The 20,163-nt window shown below is 50.1% G+C and overlaps 1 protein-coding gene across 2 annotated transcripts in view; it reads left to right on the top strand.

Moving 5' to 3' along the window:
* Positions 1-20,163, top strand: part of BSN (bassoon presynaptic cytomatrix protein) — a 95,810-nt gene that overhangs the window by 35,555 nt on the left and 40,092 nt on the right. For both annotated transcript variants that reach the window (XM_086698198.1, XM_086698197.1), the window contains exon 2: positions 19,456-19,864. In XM_086698198.1, the coding sequence (XP_086554324.1) occupies positions 19,456-19,864 (409 nt within the window). The remainder of the gene's footprint in view (positions 1-19,455; positions 19,865-20,163) is intronic.

Below are 20,163 nucleotides of genomic sequence, written 5' to 3'. Positions count from 1 at the left end.
GACTGTGAAGACTTCTGGCATTTCTCAGTGTTGGGTCAGGGAAGGAACAGGCACCCACAGGTTCCGTGGTGGATTAGCTGGGACCTGCCTCACTGCGGACAATGTGGCCAGAGGTGGCTCTCTGCAGCCCAGTAGAGGTGATCTCTGATTTTCCTCAGAGAGTCTTTTTTCCCCTCCCCCATCTCTTTCTTTGTTGTAGTGAAATTCCAATAACATAAAATTAACTATTTTTTTAAATGTTTATTTATATTTTGAGAGAGAGAGAGACAGACAGAGTGCTAGTGGGGTAGAGGCAGAGAGAGAGGGAGACACAGAATGCGAAGCAGGCTCCAGGCTCCGAGCTGTCAGCACAGAGCCTGACGTGGGGCTTGAACCCATGAACCGTGAGATCATGACCTGAGCCAAAGACAGACACTTAACCGACTGAGCCACCCAGGTGCCCCTAAAATTAACTATTTAAAAAATTTTTTTAACGTTTATTTATCTTTGAGACAGAGAGAGACAGAGCATGAACGGGGGAGGGTCAGAAAGAGAGAGGGAGACACAGAATCCGAAACAGGCTCCAGGCTCTGAGCTGTCAGCACAGAGCCCAACGTGGGGCTTGACTCACGGACCGCGAGATCATGACCTGAGCCAAAGTCGGCCGCTTAACCGACTGAGCCACCCAGGCGCCCCTAAAATTAACTATTTTAAAGTGTACCACTCGGGGCGCCTGGGTGGCGCAGTCGGTTAAGCGTCCGACTTCAGCCAGGTCACGATCTCGCGGTCCGTGAGTTCGAGCCCCGCGTCAGGCTCTGGGCTGATGGCTCACAGCATGGAGCCTGTTTCCGATTCTGTGTCTCCCTCTCTCTCTGCCCCTCCCCCGTTCATGCTCTGTCTCTCTCTGTCCCAAAAATAAATAAACGAAAAAAAAAATTAAAATAAATAAATAAATAAATAAAGTGTACCACTCAGTGGCATTTAGTACATTCACAATGTTGTGCAACCACCACTTCTACCTAGTTCTCGAATACATTCATCACCCCATACCCATTAAGCAGCTGCTCCCCATCTCTTCTGGCCGTCAGCTCCAGGCAATCACTAGTCTGCTTTCTGTCTCTACCAATTTACTTCTTCTGGATGTTTCATATAAATGAAATCATAAAATATGTGTCCTTTTGTGTCTGGCCTCTTTCTCTTAGCATAATGTTTTCAAGGCTCATCCACATTGTAGCATTGTAGTATTTCATTCCTTTTGTTTTGTTTATTGAGGTAAACTATACATCACATAAAATTTACCACTTTCACGGGCTCCTGGGTGGCTCAGTCCGTTAAGCATCTGACTTCGGCTCAGGTCATGATCTGAGTTCGTTGAGTTCGAGCCCCGCGTTGGGCTCTGTGCTGACAGCTTGGAGCCTGGAGCCTGCTTCGGATTCTGTGTGTATCTCTCTCTCTCTCTGCCCCTCCTCCTCTAGCACTCTGTCTCTCTCTTTCTCAAAAATAAATAAGCCTTAAATTTTTTTTACCATTTTCGTCATTAGTAAGTGTACAATTCGTCAGCATGAAGTGCATTCAGTGTTGTGTAACCACCACCACCATCCGTCTCCACAACTCTTTCCTCTTCTCAAACAGAAACTGTGCCCATTAAACTAGTTCCCCAGACCCCTCCCCACCCCCTGATAACCACTGTTCTTCTTTCTGTCTCTGTGAATCTGATTATCCTAGATACCTCATATCAGGGCAGTCATATAATATTTGTCCTTTTATATCTGATATCTTAGTTAGCATAATGTTCTCAAGGTTCATCCAGTGGTAGCATGTGTCAGAATCGCATTTCTTTTTTTTTTTTTTTTAATGTTTATTTATTCTTAGAGAGAGAGAGAGAGTGAGCAGGGGAGGGGCAGAGAGAGAGAGGGAGACAGAGTCCAAAGCAGGCTCCAGGCTCTGAGCTGTCAGCACAGAGTTCCATGCGGGGCCCTGAACCCGCAAACCAGGAGATCATGACCTGAGTGGAAGTCAGACGCTTAACCAACTGAGTCACCCAAGAGCCTCAGAATTGCATTTCTTTTGAAGGCTGAATGATATTCCATTGTGTGTACATGCCACATTTTGTTTTGTCATCTGTTGACATTTCATCTGTTGGACATTTGGGTTCCTTCCACCTTTTGGCTATTGTGAATAGAATACAGGGATTCTTGCATCTCAGCAGCCTGAGAAGACACATGGATGGGCACTGAGACGGGATGCCAAAGCTTGGGAAGGAGTCTGGAAGCAGGGTCTGCTCCCACGTACCAGGCTTCCCAGCCCGACTTCTACGCATCCCCCTCCCTCTAGGCTTAGTGGCCTGCTGGCGGCTCCCTGCCTGCAACACACACTCGCTACAAAGCCTAAGCCCCTGACATTTCTTCCCCTGGGATGCCGCTCCCTGGGCCTCAGCTTGGCCCCTCCCAGGATGTTTGCATGACTCTGCTCAGGTGTCCCTCCTCCAGAAGTGCCCCCCCTACAACTCACCAGAGTCGTCTTTCTCCTTCCTTATTTCTTAGTATACTTCCTTGTTCTTATTATACTCTGGATAAATCAGACCTACCTGTTTATCTTGGTCTTTGCCTGTCTCCTGTACCATAAGGCAAGTTCCGGCCTTGTCTGCCTTGCTCGCTGCTAGTAACCAGTGTCTCTAGTGCGTCCAGTGCCAGGCGCCCTGTAGCTCTTGATAAGGATCTGGTGTTCACCGAAGCCTCCCACTTGTGCCATTCTGGCTGCCATTGGAGCCCTAATCCCTTCTGTCACTCCCTTTTGTATTTGGACCTGTATTCACCACATCCTCTATCCCAGATACCCCACCCTGTTCTCTGGAACCCCAAACTACCCTCGACCCCCAGCACCTTCCCCAGACGTTCTTTCCACCTTCTGCCAGGTAAGAGCCTGGCTATGCCTGAGTACAGCATTGCCCTCACCCTGCAACAGGCGTCCAGGTTCACATTCACTTGCTTGCTCCCCCTAGCTAGGGGGTCTTTGGGTCTGCTACACAAGCCTGGCCCTCAGACCTGGGTCTTTGCTGTCCTGTCAGCCATAGGCCATATGGTTCTACCTCTGTCTCTCCCTCAGCAATGCTGGGCTTCTATTACTTCCCACTTCCCTAAAGACTTTGGCATCAAAATCCCAGGCTTCCTGCCCACTCTCCTTGCTTCAAGCCAGGGAAGGAAGGAAGGGAGGAAGGAAGGGCTAATGTTTTCCTCAGTGCCTACTGTGCACCTGGCACCGCTCTCCGTCAGGCTGGGGTGACCCTGGCCCCGCTGTTGGCTCAGTCTGGCCCAGGCAGTCTAGGCATTGTGACTCAGGGCTGGGCTAGTCCCTCAGGGCATTTGGCCTTCCCCTTGGGAGCTGGCCTCCTTGACAGTGTCTTACTCATTACACAATGGCTCGCCATGTGCCGTGAAGAGTGTGATCACAGGTGCTCACATGTGCTCACGTGAGTGTGCATGTGCACACGCACAGACTGGAGCGTGCATAGCCCTGTACACACATGCGAGCACGTGTGCACACGCCACATTCACACGGTGTCTTGTCGTGCTTTTTTCTCAGCTCTTAATCACCACTCTCAGACCCACAGGCAGGTATTTTCCCTATGAGAACATCTATCTTGATGGTGTTGAAGCCCGAGCAGCTGAGTTTAATGCTCTCAACATGTGAAAATGTGTCAGGTAGGAACACAGGCATCCCTGACCTTCTGTTGCCCAGACACAGAGCCCTGGAAAGGGGAGGAAGGGGAAGAGAATAGCAGAGGGAATCTGCTGGTGGTTGGCCAGAGGGAGGACCTCTCCTGGCCAAAGGTGGCTCTAGCCTCCTGAAAGGGACTAATGCTTTTTGGATGGGGGTTTGGGCCTTAGACTAGGCTGTGGGGCCTCCTGAGAGAGTTAGTTCCCCCCCGAACAGGCTGAGCAGTGAGGGGGGAGTGAGCATCAGCCCTTGAGCCAGGAGGGGAGGATGGGAAGTAGGAGTGGTGAGGGGGACACCTCCTGCAGGAAGTCCTCCAGCTTCTCACCTTGCTGGGGAATCTCTAATAGTGGGAGGCAAGCTCCCCGAGGGGCTGACAGGTGAGTCTCCCACAAGAGGGATCTTGAAAGGAACCCCCAGCACCTTCTGGATCCTCACAATGTACGGGAGGAGAGGCAGGAGCCAAAGTGCTTCAGGTAGATAGCAGACTTCTGAGTTAGACCCATAGGAAGTGAGAGGTGAGCAAAACTGCAGGGTAAAGACTGCGGAGTTGGTGCAAACAGAAAATGAGCCACAGTCTGTGGACATTTGTCTGCAACAGGTCTAACAGGGCAGGTAGAACAATGGATGCAATAATGTTGAAGGCTGGAAGGGTACTGGGTGGCTTTCCTTTTAAATATCCTTTAATGTCACAGTGGGAATTACTTAGAGGAGGGTATGTTTTTCCTGCTGGAATCTTGAGTCTCACTTACCATCTCTAGATGCCATTCTTTGTCGTTCTGATTTTCTCACACAAGCCCTGTAAAGAATTGCATTCTGTAGATGGACACTTGCTCGGCACTGGCCCCCTCTGGGTCTGGGCCTTTGGCCTTGGAGGGGAGAGAGGATGGGAGAGAGGGAGACCGGACCAGGGAGGCACCCACAGGAGTTGTCCTGCCTGGGGCTGGAGGAGTCTGCAGGAAAGCATGGCGAATTTCAGGGGTTGGGAGCTCTGGGGAAGGCCCTGTCGAGGACAGAGTGCTTGAGCTGGGTTTTGAAGGTTGAATGGGTTTTAAGGAAAGGACCTTCTAGAAAGAGAGCAGAACACAAGCTAGGAGAAGTGATGGTCAGGTGAGGAGCCTCCAGACTCCCTGCCTGAAGGCAGCGCCAGAAAAGGAAGCGGCAGAGATAGGAGAGACCCCATGGTGGAGTGCTTTGAGGGCAGAGGGGCTTTGAGGGCAAAGGGTGGGGTGCTTTGAGGGCAGAGCGGCCTGCAGGGCTGCTATGCGGTGACCCAGCGACACAGGGTGGGGCTGGTGGCATTTTCCTCTCTCTGGACAGGAAGAGTGAGCACTTAGTACAGGTGGCTTGTGTGAGGCTCTGGGGCTGTGATTGTGTAGTTGCCACAGAAAATCCAGGCTGCTTTCTTTTTTTTCATTTTAATTTTAATTTTTTAATGTTTATTTTTGAGAGAGAGAGAGACAAAGCGTGAGCAGGGAAGGAGCAGAGAGACACAGAATCTGAAGCAGACTCCAGGCTCTGAGCTATCAGCACAGAGCCCGATGCAGGGCTCGAACTCATGAACTATTAGATCATGACCTGAGCTGAAGTCTGATGCTTAACCGACTGAACCACCCAGGTGTTCCCAGGCTGCTTTCAAGTGGGCTTTCTGAACAACACTCCTGAGCTGGGCCTGCCCTGTGTCTCTGTCCCAGACCTCAGACACCTTTGTCCCCCGCCATGCAGACTGTCTATCATCAGCTGGAGAAGTCTATAGGCCCCAGGATTGTGGCAACACATCCTCCCTCTTCCACGGCCAGTGTGTCAGCCACTGCGGCCACAGAGGACCACCCATTCCCTAATCATTTACCTCAGTTCATTGGTCTTTCAGTCCACAAACACTTACTGAGCCCTGCTCTGTTCCAGGCTCTGTGCTGGGCTCCAAGGACCCTCATGGTGACTGTGTGTGGAGGAAAGACAGATGACCACTTTTCTCTGGAACCCTCTTTCCTCCCCCCTGTCTTCCTCCATGGTTTTCTCTGATTCTGCCAGTCCACATTCATTTCTTTCTCTGGGGCCTCCTGAGGACCCTACACCCACCCCACCACACACACACACACACACACACACACACACACACACACACACACGCATATTTAAGTTCTAATTATTTTGTGTATGGTATGTGGAGTTTTATGTGTGAGAACACTTGCTTTGAATTCTTTTAATTGTAATAAATTTGAAATTGTAAAAGGTATTGTTCAGAGGATTTCATTCTCATGTTATAACCTGTCACATCTAGTGCCAAGACTGCCTGGCCCCACACCAGGGCTGCTGGCCCTTTGTCCAAGGGCAGGATTCTTTAGCTGTTGGAATAGCCCTGGCCAAGAGCTAGCACAGGGCCCTGGGCTATGGGGGCAACTGACAGAGGGATGAGTGCCAACAGGGTGGCTCTGGGAGGTGAGTGGGGGTGGGACCCCTTGTGATGATTTAACTCAGAGCTGAAACTAAGGGCCATGGATAATTCCCAATCATAATTCTCTTTTTAGGTCACTGACAAGTTTTCCCTTTTTCTTGTATAGAAACATAAAAAGCAAGAAAGGTATTGCTAGTAAAAAAAAGTTTTTAGGGGCGCCTGGGTGGCTCAGTCTGTCGAGCGTCCCGATTTTGGCTCAGGTCATGATCTTGCAGTTCGTGAGTTTAAGCCCTGCGTGGGGCTTGCTGCTTTCAGCCCAGAGCCCGTTTTGGATCTTCTGTCCCCCTCTCTCTCTGTCCTTCTCCTGCTCGTGCTCTCTCTTTCTCAAAAATAAATTTAAAAAAAACATTTAAAAAAGTTTATAAATTTTTAAATAAAAAAAATAGCAGTTCTGATTTCTGGACAGGGAGATTTTTTTAACATGGAGTGGGCAGACATTACTTTGGTATTTCTTTCTCTCCCAAAATACCCAATAGACATAGTTTTTGGATACTACCAGCTTCCCATGAGAGAGGAATCAAGAGGTCTCAGCCAGGTGGGGTTTCCTTAGGAGTCTGGAGGAATAAGCTCTGGGAAGCCTCATACCTTGGGGTGTTTCCAGGTCTAGCAGAGAGCACCGTACCCAGCAGGTGTTCACCCAATTCATGTATTAATGATGCAGACGCTGGGATATCTTGCTAACTGCATTGTTGGCCCTTGTCTTCCTGTGCTTGGAGCAGGGCTGGGTGTGAAGTAGGCCCTTAGCCATCTTTGTGGACTGAGGCTGTGTCCTGGCAACCCCCAAGGGCAGGCTGAGTGCTAAGTCCTCAGCCGTAGGTCTGAAGACTGGGCAGGAATTTGTGGAGTTTTCTGGCTTCTGCCCTACTGGGATTGGCATGGGAGAGTTGGGCCTGTGGCCTCCACAGTCGCAAAGACTTGTGGTTTTCTCTTAACTATCTCAACTTTCTGGTTTCAGCAGATTTTGGAAGAGAGCTAATAAGCACAACACTATCCCCTTGGTAAAAGGCTGTAGTAGTAGAATTTGCAGGAGCTAGAAGCTGGGAAAAGCTGGCTCAGCTTTATGTAATGACTTCTGACTCCTGATTAGAGCTTCCTAGCCTTAGGAGTACTCCCCCTGAGCCAGAAAACTGGGACACTTCACATCTCAAAATTGTTCCCATGCAGGGTCCTAATGCAGGTGTCTATAAGCCTGGAGCTGGGTGGGGGGCAGGAGCCTCAGTGGCTTTGGCTGGATCAGAACTCCTAGGCCACATTTGGGAGCCATGGCACTTCCAGAAGACAGGGTCAGTAAATGTGAACAGAGGACCAGCACTGGGGCTGAGGCTTTTGAGAAGGCTGTGGAGAAAGGACTAAGAATTTGCCTGTGTGGCCATGTTTCCCCTCAGGAAGCTGAGCCAGGTAGGGGAGTCCATGGGGGTGTCCGACTGGCCTGGAGGCACTCTTGAAGAGGGCTGGAAAAGCCAGGAAGTTCCTTAAAGTGCAAATGCTGTGCATAATGTAAGGCTTGGTGTAGGGGTGTACTGTGATATGCCCAGACAAGTGTCAGGGTCCTGGGCTCAGTCTTTATGGTGCTCAAAGGGATGGGTCCTAAGGTTGGTCCCCTTTTTTCTTCTGGTGTCCCAGGTAGGGTCCCTGGGAAAGCCTGGGAGGTGATGAGGAGAGTCCTTCAAGGAGCTGCTGACCTGGGGCTTAGCTCTGGGTGGGGACTCTGGTCTGGCCTCTCCCTGTCTCCTCTTCCTTTCTCTGGCCCTTTGAGCTCCCAGCATGGGCCCCCACCTCCCCTGGTTCTGTCAGGAGTCTCCTGTTGATGAGCTCTTACCCAGGTCTGTGAAATATGTGGGAAAAAAGGCATCAGGGCACTGAAAACAGTAACACTTCCCTCCTACTGATTTCTAGCTCAAGAAGCCAGCTCCTTTATGTACTGTAGTAAAACCCAACCTTTGGATCTCTTCCTCTTGGAATTTGTGATAATTGGCTAAACCAGATCTTTGTAAACTGTGAATGATGTAAATATGACTGATTAATTCACCTAAAAGAAGTTGCTTGTTTCAAGCCTTAGCAGGGTCATTTCCTACAAACCTTGCCCAATTACAAATTATTTTTCATCAATTGATTAAAAGAGCCTGTGGAACCTCTGTGTCCTTTGGCAAACACATTAGATTCTGGGCTCCCCTGCCCTCATAGAGGGCTCAGTCTGAACTGAAAGACAGATAGTAAACGGTGCCTTGCAGGGGGGTGGCCTTGGGACTGGGCTTGGGGGCACATGTATAGGGAGGGAGGCCCAGGATGCTCCACATCTAAAGCTGGGTTTGAATGGCACTGAGGAGGTGTTCAGTTGTGCCTCTGGAAAGCCTGTGGGCATGGACACAGGAAAGCTGCTGCTAGCTTGTCAAGAGCTCCCAGGCCTCAGGCACTTGTACTGGGGGCATGTGCGTGACAGGCCGGTGTGATAGGCTTGGGCCTGCTGGTCCCAGGCCAGGTTAGTCATTGAGGAATTTGGTTCCTAGGAGCTTCTGAAATCAAACAAAAATGCTCATGAATGTGTACTTTTTTTCTTCTTAGGGATGAAATCTAAGGTTTTGTTTTATTTTAATTTTTTAAAGATTTCATTTTTAGGTATTACACTCAATGTGGGATTTGAACTCACAACCCCAAGATTTAGAGTTGCATGCATGCTTTACTGACTGAGCCAGCCAGGCACGCCCTAAATCTAAGGTTTTAAATTCGATTTATAAAGGGGCCCATGCTTTAGAAAAGTTAGAACTTGCACAGTGGAAAGCCAGAGAAAAATGGTATTTGTTTTCGGTTGTAAAATGTCTTCTAGTCAAATATGATGAACTAAAAGAATCTCCTGTTCATTCTCCTTATTGAACTAACGAAAAACTATTGCACTGCAGAGGAAAGTGTTAACATACCTATAAGGGGAGCTAGCCGATCAGGCTGGCCCAGAACTCACCACAATAAGAGTTGATACTAGAAAGCAGAGGGGCTGGACCTGCAAAGTCTTCAGGGAAAGAAAGCATAAACCTAGAATTTTTAAATTTTTTAAATCTTTTTTATTTTAGAGGGAGCACAAGTGGGGGAGAGGGGCAGAGAGAGAGAGAGAATCTCCACACTGAACGTGGAGCCCGACACGGGGCTCGATCTCAAGACTGTGAGATCATGACCTGAGCTAAAATCAAGAGCCAGACGCTTAACTGACTAAGCCATCCAGCTGCCCCTAAACCTAGAATTTTATATCCAGACAAACTGTTGTTCAAGTTTAATGACCACAAAGATACTTTTAGATATTGAAGAGCTAGAGAATGTGGTTCCTATGAGCCCTTTTTAAATGAATGAATGAACAAAAATTTCTAGAGAGAAACTCCTTAAGAATGATGAAGGTATGATGAAAGGACTAGTAACCCCTCAATAGAGTCCTTAGAGCAGGAGGATGGTGTCTGCCACCATGTGCCTCAGGCAAGCCATCAGCCACACAATGCCCCCTGCCACAAGCACCATGGTACAAGAGACATTCCCAGTTACACCAAGCTTCTGGCATTCGCTGCCCTAGCCGACTGATGCCTACATACAGCTGCCGTGGCTCTGGGAAAGCCATGGGATGGAGGTGAAAATGGGGCTGAAGGGAAGGTCATAGGTAAACACCACATGTATTCTCTGGTCTCTTTCTTGCGGGGATGGATTTGTGCTGAGTTGGGCCTGGCCCAGCTCTCAGTGAGACACTCCAGGATGTTGGGTGTCACTTTAGGCAGCTCTAAGGGTCTGGTTTTGTTTTACATCACGGATGACAGTTCTATGGCCCTCCTCCCAGGTTCATGACAGACCTTACTAAGTGATGGCAACAGTCTTTCCCACAGATCTTTCCCAAGCCCAGTGCTCTATGCAGTCACTATCACTTAACAGGGTTAGAGGAAAGTTACCCTTATTTCCCATCCTTGTTCTGGATTCTGGAGATGGGCTGGATCTAAAGGGAACCAAGGCCAAATGGGATTGTTCTGAGAGATGCTCAGAACATGTGGGCCCCAGGGCTGGGGAATGGGGTCCCCAGGGCCTGCTTTCCTCACAGTTGTGGACCGGCCCCCACCTTGCTGCCAGTGCTGGTGGTCTCTCCTCTCATGCTGGCAGCTCCTCTGGCCCATGCTGGATGGCAGTAGCTTGCACTCCTACTGGTCCCTCTCGTCACCCTCTCTGCCATCCTGACCCACCTGGCGAATCATCCCAAACTCTCCCTCAGCATCAGCAAAGCAGTCACAGCTCACTGCCTTAAACATGTTCTCTGCTGGCCCAGATGGACTGGGCTGGCACCAGCTGAAGCTTGTTGTTTGGTCCCAGGAAGAGTTCCAACTGCTAGATGTTCCTAAGTGGAAACGATGAGTGGAGGTGGTGGGGATCTTCACATGGGTTTGTCTGCTCAGGGGTGTGAGTACGTGTATGCCCAAGTGCACAAGTATATACTTGCTGCGAGGGCTGTCACCAGGATGGCAAGGTGCTTTGTCCTCACTTGTAGGAGAGGAGCTAATTCCCTGGGGTCTCTTGGGTCTTGGAACCTTACCTTCATAGTGGGGCAGGAGCTTCAAGGGGCTGGAAGTTAGGAGGGGAGGATGTCGGTCTCTTGGGGAGCTCTGCGTGTAGCATGACACCCTACCACCACCACCCAGGAACCCTGTGGGTGGTACCTTCCCTCCCCAGCCAGCAGGGCATCCCCTGGCTTCAAGAGAGCAACTCAGAGGCTCTGAGCCTGTGGTCTAGGTTTCCTGTCCCATGAAAGGCTCTGAGTGCTGTAGCTGAGTGTTATGGAGACCCTCACCTCTGTGCTGTTGGTCTCAGCAGAGCAAATTCTTTTTGGTTGATAGGTGGTCAGGAAGGGGCCTTCCTGACACTGACCTAAGTCCACCTTCAATGGGGCAGGTCTGGGGGCAGGAGAGAATCTGGTCTGGGCCACCAACAGACTCCTTTTAAGATTGGGAGATTAAGAATTTCCTTAGCAGGGGGGGCACCTGGGTGGCTCAGTCGGTTCAGTGTCCAAGTCTTGATTTCGTCTCAGGTCGTGATCCCAGGGTCGTGGGATCGAGCCCGTGTCGGGTTCTGTGCTGAGCATGGAGCCAGCTTGGTATTCTATCTCTCTCCCTCTGCCCCTCTCCCCCACTTGTGCTCTCTCTCTCTCTCTAAAAAAAAAAAAAAAAAAAAAAAAATTAAAAATAAAAGAATTTCCTCAGCAGAGCCTCCAAACTGGGGCACACGTGCCAAGAAGGGGAGGGAGATGAGGCAGCCAACTAAAGCTGTGAAAACATTTATATCCTATCTCATCCTTTCAAACTTTTCCATTTGGGGAGGTGTGTTTTATCAGTAATATATGTGTACGTAATCGGTGGATAAGTATTCATATGTTGGGGGTATGCAAACATACTTTATTGATAGGGATACATGATCAGAAAGGCAGAAGGCCACTGGCCTGGAAACTGGGTAGGTCAAGAAGCTTTTTTTGTGTGTGGAAACTGGAATGTTTTTTCTAAAGTCAAACTTTCTGTGTTCTCCCATCCATTCATGAGAGAATTGCTCCAGAACCCACGACCTGATCGTGCTTCCCAAGATTCTGCAACCCTGAGGCGCCTAGCTGGCTCAGTCAGCAGTGCATACAACTCTTGATCTGGGTCGGGGTTGTGAGTTCAAGCCCCACGTTGGGTGTGGAGATTACTTAAAAAAAAAAAAATACACAGAAAAACCCAAACCAAGATTCTGCAACCCTTGCTTCTCTGCCTGAATCCACAGGTACCAGTGGGTGGCCCAGTGGCCCTTCCTGGCATGGGCCTGAAAGGAGAGGATCCTCCCACAGCATCTGCCCAGTCATAATTGCCTATTACAGAAAGGTCAGCCATGAATTTATCAAAACCTTGTTTGAAGCTGTGGGACCTCTTCCGGCTGCTCTGACTTAAGAAAAACAGTTTCCCTAAGTTCAATCCCCTCCTGGTGAACAAAGACAGTCATTTATTGGTGTGAAGTATTTCTTTTTTAAATATTCAACTGGAGGCGGTGGGGGGCATGCTCTAGAATGCTGCCATGTGGAACCCAGCCTGGTTTTCCCTCTGGAGCCCGCACTGTCTCCCTGACTCCCTGCTTCTCCTTCTGTTAGTCTGCTTCAGCCTGAGCAGGTCCTCTCTGAGCACAGCTGCCGCAGTGGCTCTAGGCTCCTCCCCACTGTGGACCTGGGCAGCCACATCTCTCCCTGTTGGCCCTGATCTTACGGATGTACCTGGTGGCTGGGGCATCTTTGGTCAGTGGAGCTTGTTGGCTTCATGCCTTTCCTGGGATATCTGACAGCGGCGAGCCCAGGTCTGACCAGCACAGTCTGGATCATTTCTCCCAGTGGTGGTCATGGTATGGGACAGGAGGCTACTGGGGTACTGAGGAGTGCTGAGGGGGATGCCAACTGAATTGGCTCTGTGCCCCTCCCCAACAGCACCCATGTGGCCAGGGGGATGGTCCTTCCAGTCCTGCTAAACAGCTTCAAGACTTGTTTCTGATCAGTCAATAGCCTTTAGTGCTGAAAGGGAGGAAAGCTGATAGAAATCCAGCTATTTTTACCCCCTCTACCTTTCTTGGCTATCTTTTAAAAATATGTATCCCTGGATAAGCCATTTTTAGTCTTCCCTGCTTGGCTTCCAGCCACTCCTTCATATCTCTGCTCTCTCCCTCCTTCTCACCTACTTGTCCTCCTGTGTCTCCTCTGCTTTATGGCAGTGTCCTTCTTCCCTCCTTGCTCACCTGTACTTATCCCAACCCTCACCAAGCAAGAGCGGTCCCTGGGGCTTTGGGGAGGACCATTGGCCTCATGGAGCCTCACTGCTGATGGTCCAGATCCATGAAACCAGGTCTTCTGTGGGGCTGAGCTGTGTCCTACCTGTGGACGTTTCCCTCCCCCTTTCCTTCCTCTCTCCCTTCTCTACCCAGTGGAGACCTTTATTAAGGAGGGCCGCCTGAAGAGGCCCAGGGCTACCCCAGCCATCCTGGTCTCTATGAGACTTGCATCCAGGGATGTGTCACAGATGGAGCTCCTGCATCTCCTGCAAGAGACGGGTGGGTCCTGTGTTGAACAGGATGGGGAGCCAGCCCTTCTCAGGTCGGTCTGGGTGGGAGAGGGCCTGGGCAGTCACAGGGTGCGGCCCTCATTGGTATAGACTTTTCTTCTGTGGCTTCTCCAGTGTTGCAGCCTTCAGGCACAGAGATTCTTCACAGCAGGTTGTTGAATGCTCCTCCTCTGGGAGCTTCTCAAACCCTGGGAGGAGGTTGTGTCTTTTTGTTCTTTCTCTGACTTCTCCGTTTCTGGCATCTCTTCTGCTCCCATAAACGTTGGTGCTCCCCACAAATCTTTCCTAGACCACTGCTCCCGTGTGATCTCTGAGGCTTGCCTGTGAATCGAACCCTAAACTCTCCCCAATAGAAATATCTAGACTTTTCTGAATTGAATCCAAGCCCCGACCCATCTCCTGATACCTCTTGTACCTACCTCCCCACCTCAACAAAACCAGATCCAACTTCATGATTTTGCCATTTTATTCCCCATTCTCTGCTCACCGACTGGCTTCTGTCCCTGGACCCCCAGTCTCAATCAAAAGGACCATTCCTCCTCAGACCTCAAGCCAGAATACCTCTGCTGAAACTTCCCTCCCTCTCACCCCATGGACTGTCTCTTGGGCTATTGCCGATTTTTCACTGTTTCCCTGCCTCTACTGTCTCCTTGACACACAGCCAGAGCACTCTCTTGTTTGAAAACCTTAGAGGCCCTATTATTCCCCTGGCCTTTCCCTTTTTAGCTCTAAGCTTGCCCATAGTTCAGGAAGTTCAGACCACAGGATTGCTGGGAGCTGTTCTAGGTGCAGGGGATAGCACTGGCTTAAACCTGCCGTGCCTGCCCCCGACAGCCACCCAGCCTGAGCATGCTCTGTCATGTCTCTGAGCCTTTTCACGTGCTCTCACCTCTGCCTACCTTGCCCTTTCACCTCAAGGAGAAGCCTCATCAGACTTCTGTCCCTTCCCTGGACCGTGTGGAGGCATGTCGTGCGGTGATTTGTTTGCACATCCGTCTCCCCTCTAGACTGTAGGCTCCAGAGGACTGGATCCCTGTCTGATTCACTTTTTTAAAAATGTATTTCAATTAAATATTGAATAGGTATTTCTAAAGAATGTAAGAGTACTTATAAAATATGTATAAGATGTAAAGGATACAATACAATACAATGAACACCTGTAGACCCACCTTCCATTGTCAGAGACATAGTTTGTTCATACCGTCAGTACCTATCACGGGGCTTGGAACTATTCCAGGGGTCAGCAGGTGTTTGTGAATGACTACATGCCTGAATGAATGAATGAATGAATGTTAGTTTTCTCTGTGAATCTCTCAGCGTTGCTGGGCAAACTCCATGTGAAGTGGTCCCAACTGAATCGTGTTGCTGCCTGAGGTCAGTCCCACCCTGTGAGCTCGCTGAACCACTTACACATCTTTCCATTTACTTTGCATATGTTTATTGAGGGCTTGCTCAGTACCAAGAGTGGTGGGAGGACTGGGCTGCAGTGGGGAGCAAAACGTCAGAGACCTTCTCCTAGGGAGCTTCCACTTAACCAGCTCTTCAGAAGAGAAAAAAATAATCCAAAGAGCCCAAAGTGCAGTGCTGCCTACCTGTCCACAGCCTCACTGCGCTCCCGAGAGTGACAATGTGTGACAGTGGTTAAGGACAGGGACTGCAGGCCTTGATAAAAGTCATGATGGCTTTGCAAGTTATATAACTCCTATGTGTAGCAGTTTCCTTGTCTGTAAAATGGGCAAAATGGGTCCTGTCCTGTGGATTTGCTATGAGGCATAAAGGAGTTAATATGTGATAGGTGCCTGGCACACAGTGGGGCTCACAGTAAGGCTCAGTTGGCATCATCACCACCATGGTGAGCAGAGTATTCTGTATGGTGGGACTGGGGGTGCAACCAATAACCAGAGAGGACTCCACTATCATATCTGCAGCTCTCTCCAGCATGAGCTCAGATCCAGGGAAGGGCCGAGTGCCATGCTAGTCACGTGCCATGCCTTGTTTCCTCAGCTCTAACACACTTTTGGGCCACATTTGCTTTTCTGAGTCATGATGTGCCTACAGCCAATCTATTCTGGAAACACCAGTTGTGTGTCCAGTGTGTGCTAGGCACTGTGCTGGGCTCCAGGATGCAGCTATGGAGGTAGCACACAGAGGCCCTGCCCACAGAGCTGACGGTCTAATGCGGGGATCACAGAGGATACACAAAAGCAATACATATGATGAGTTGGAAGGTACTCAATGCCATGGAGAACAAAGAGGCAGGAGAGACAGAAGCTACATTTTATTTTTTTTAAGTTTATTTATTTATTTGTTAGCAATCTGTACACCCAACGTGGGGCTCGAACTCATGCCCAGAGAGCAAAAGTCACATGCTCTTCCAACTAGCCAGGTGTCCCAGAAGCTTCATTTTAAATAGATCAGGGAGAGTGTCCCTGAAAGGATGCCACCAGCGCAAAGACTTGAGGGAGTGCAAATGCCTGCAGATGTGGATGCCCAGAGGAGAGTGGCCTGGCCTAAGGGAAGTAGAAGGAGGGAGGGAGAGAATAGTAGGGGATGGGGCCAGGGGGAAAGGGGCTGTATCTCGTGGGCTTGCAGGGGCCATTGTAAAGCCTTTGGATTTTCTTCTGGGAGGGAAAAGAAGTGTTGGAGGGTTTAGACAGAGGAGGGAAGTGGCTAATTTATGTATGTAGAGGAGTATCCTGGCTGCCATGCAGAGAAGACCACAGAGGGGTGAGTGAAAGCAGCCTGGCTTGTGCAGAACTGAAAAAAAGAGGGGACGGTGGGGAGAGAGGAGGCAGTGGGAGTGGCCAGACTCTGAAGCCAACAAGATTTACTGATGATTGACGTGGATGGGAGAAGAAGGGGTCAGAGATGGCGCCAATGGGAGGCTGGGAAACGCACATATAGGGGAAGATAAGAGCTCAGCTTGGACACTTCAGGTTTGGGATGCCTATGCATATGACATCTCAGTCAAGATGCAGAGTCTGCAGTTAGACCAGTGACAGGTTCAGGGAAGAGGACTGGGCCAGAGACACATATTTGGTAGTTGTCACTGGGAAGTGGGATTTCAAGCCTTGAGTCTGGGTGGGCTTTGAGACCCAGGATCGTGTGTACTCAGAGAAGACCAGGTTCCTCCAGTGTAAGGAGCAGGGTTCTGGGAATGGGAGAGAGTTTAAACAGGTGTGGCCAGGAGGGAGGAGGAAACCTGGGAGAAGGAGGTGTTCCAGAAGGCAAGTGGAAAACTTATCTCAGGAAGGAGGGAGCACTCAGCAGTATCCTGTGGTGCTGCTGAAGTGAGATGAGAGATTGAGAAGGGATTGTTGGATTGATAATGTGGAGGCCATGGTGACTATGACCATAGCGGTTTCTGTAGAAGGGTGTGCAAAAGCCAGGTTGGACTGGGTTGAGAGGAAGGGAGGGGAGGAGCAGAGAAATGGGGCAGTAGCTAAAGGGGAAAGTGGGTCAAAGTTATTTAATTAATTAATTAATTAATTAATTAATTTTGCGGATGGGAGAAGCATGTTTGCATGGTTATTGAAATCATCCAATAGAGAGGGGAAATGGTTGATGAAGGAGAGGAGGTGGTTTGTGAAGGTAAGAAGTGGGCTTTGGGAACAGGAGACTGGCAAATATGGGGGACAGACGTCGAGCGGCTGTGGATGTGCAAATTCTCCTCTAGTAGCTCCCACTTTCTTGGTGAGATGGCATGCAGGTTGTCAGTGACAGTTAAGAGAGGGAGAGACATACTGGAGGCTTGAAGATCATGGAGAAGGGGTGAGGAATCATCCAGGAGGATGGAAAAGAGAAGGGATCGCGGACAAGCAGCTCGATCGCCAGGTGTCTCCTACAGCCACCGTGTTGGTGCGTGCACACGCATCAGGCCCAGGTGCAGGGAGCCCTTGCAGGACAGACTTTGCTGGGCCACAGAAGGCATTGTTTGCTTAGTCATTGTCACTCTGGCTGAGCTGAAAGTTAACTTGAATCTGGATCTCTGTCACACAAATTTTGTCCCCAGAAAGACTACATGGTGATACAACATTGAATTAAAATGCAACTGTGTACACAGAAGATTGCCTGTCACAGACCAGGCAACTCACAGACAGTAGAGATGTCTACATTCCTCAGAAAAAAACTTCAGACCTTACACAGCCTGGGAAAGGGACTGCAGCCCCTCCCTCCACATGGTATAAAGGGCTCTCAGTAGCTTCTGATTAGCTTTCAGGGGCTCCTTTTTTTTTTTTTTTCCTTTTAATTTTAATTCCAGTATAGTTAACATACAGTCAGGTGCTGCTTTTAAATTCCAGCCCCAAATCATTCAAGTAAAAAATGAAATTATAAATTAACCAAGTGGGAATCTTTCTTTACCATGCCTAGAAATTAGTCTGCTGGAAGGCCGTGGAGCCTAGGTTCCAAGTGTGGCCCAGAGATGCTGTGGCCACTACATATTGGGCCTCACAGCTGGTGGCAAGATGGCCCAGGGGGGCTAGACTCTTAGGTTCTGGAGATCCTATTGAAGACGAAAGTGGCAGGTCCGTGAGATGGGATGGATGGGTGGGTATATGCTGTTGTTGGTTGATGAAAGAAATGTTTGATAGACATGTAATAGTGTTTCTTTTTTCTGGAAGAGTCTTTATTAGACCGAAGGTGTGGCTCTCCCCCCACTGTTCCTCAGAAGGGAGGAAGAATTGCAGACAGTCTTGGAGGAGGCCTCCCCAGGTGGGCTCCTCGCCCCCTGCCCCCCCCCCCCCCCCCGTCTGAAATGGCTTGTTTTAAGACATCCTACCAGTTGGCCCCTGAATCTTTTTTGCAAGCAGATGGCTTTCATCTAGGGGCAGCAAACTCAGAATCCCCTCCTGTCAGTCAGTCAGACCCTAGGAGGACACAGGGCACTAGGGCAGATGGCGCCAGGGTGGCCTCCCTGCAGGCAGCTGTGGTCCAGCCTCCACAGTGGCGCTCAGCCAGTCTGTCCTGTCTCCTGGGTGCCAGTATCCACCCAGATGAATACACACTGGAACAAGGATAGAATTTCAGGGAAGCCATATAAAACATTGCCTTTGGCTTTTTGTGCTCATCTTCTTTCAAATTGGAAAAGGAAAATGGGGAAAAGGAAAATAAGGAAATTGAGTTTAGCTTAACTTTCTACCTTACTGAACTACTCAATTCTGCGGGCTTCCCTGCAGCTGCGCCAGGTCAGAATGGAGATGGGGGTCAGGTACATTGGATTTCTCCTCAGTGGTTCCTCAAGGGCTGGATCCTAGGACCGCAACCCCACCCAGCCTGGTACTAGCGGAAGAGTAACACTTCACCCATCTCGATGGACTTGGTCTAGCATCAGGCCTGCTGGTGAGCTGCCAGAAAGTAGGTTCCTTTGTCACTGCTGGAGATGGCATTAACTAGGTAGGCATTGGGATGCCTCCCCCACCCATCTCCAACTGTCTGGGGTCAGCCTTTGAAGGGAACAAACCAGAACAGACCTGCCAGGGCAATAGCTCTGAACTTGTGCTGTATGTTGGGATCACCTGGGGAGGGAAAAATACTACTACCAGGGTCCTGCCCCCACAGATTCTTTTTTATTTATCTTTTATTTTTGAGAGACAGAGAAAGACAAAGTGTGAGTGGGGGAGAGGCAGAACGAGAGGGAGACACAGAATCCAAAGCAGGCTCCAGGCTCTGAGCTGTCAGCACAGAGCTGATGCAGGGCTCGAACCCACAAACTGCGAGATCATGACCTGAGCCGAAATTGGATGCTCAACCCAGCACCTCAGGTGCCCCTGCCCCCACAGATTCTGATGTAATTTGTCTGGGGTATAATCTGAGAATCAGAAATTTAAAAATAACTCCAGGTGTTTCTAACATATAGGTTTAGAGCCTTGGTTCTTAAAGTGTGGTCTGCAGACCACAGTATAGGTATCACCTTAGAGATTCTTAAAAATGCAAACCTCACACTAGACTTGCTGAATCTGAATCTGTACTTCATCAGGATGTAGGAGGGGAACTCAAGATTCTACCACATGACCTGGTGCTCAGGGTTCAAATGGGAGACGCTTGTCAGCGCTCAGCACGGGACACAATCAGCACTCAGCAAATGGTAGCTGTGATGATGCCACTGGGCAGGAAGAGGAGAGCGGAATGGGGCTCGGCAGGGTCACCGAGCTTGATAGAGCCCCCTGCAGGCTGCTTCTCTGAGAAGTGTCTCTAACATAGTGATTTTCAATGTCATTTCAGCGTTTCCAGGAGACTGGACCCCAAGGAGCCCCCGGGTAGCCAGAGAGCAGCTTCCCCAACCCCGAAGCAGGCTTCTGCTACTGCTCCCGGCCGCGAGAGCCCCCGGGAGACGAGGGCACAGGGCCCAGCAGGCCAGGAGGCTGATGGCCCGCGCAGGACACTGCAGGTAGACAGCAGGACGCAGAGATCAGGGCGGTCGCCCTCTGTGTCACCGGACAGAGGCAGCACCCCCACATCACCCTACTCCGTCCCCCAGATCGCCCCCCTTCCCAGCAGCACGCTGTGTCCCATATGTAAGACCTCGGACCTCACGTCGACCCCCAGCCAGCCAAACTTCAACACCTGCACCCAGTGTCACAACAAGGTCTGCAACCAGTGTGGGTTCAACCCCAACCCTCACCTCACCCAGGTAACCACTTTCTGCGCCGGCTTCCCCCACCTACCTTCCCATGCCTCCCTCGGTTCCCTTCCCCTCTTTAACCAACTCTCTTTTCCTGGTTGTTTCCCTGAGCCACCAGCATTTGTGTCTTCCTGGCTCAAGATGTGGTAGCAGAGAACAGGCCTGGCCGCAGATCTCCTGAGGGATTCCTGCACCTCCTGAAAGCTTGGGCAGAGTCCCAGAGTAGAAGATGCTTTTGTAGCTGGTGTGAGTTTGACCCAGAAAAATGGCCTTAGAGAGGGCCAAAGACAGGCTTCTGGGCAACTTTT

The sequence above is a fragment of the Puma concolor genome, chromosome A2 (genome assembly GCF_028749965.1).
Source record: "Puma concolor isolate L17-30 chromosome A2, mPumCon1.1.hap2, whole genome shotgun sequence".
NCBI lineage: Eukaryota > Metazoa > Chordata > Mammalia > Carnivora > Felidae > Puma > Puma concolor.
This window is presented reverse-complemented; position numbering and strand designations above follow the sequence as displayed.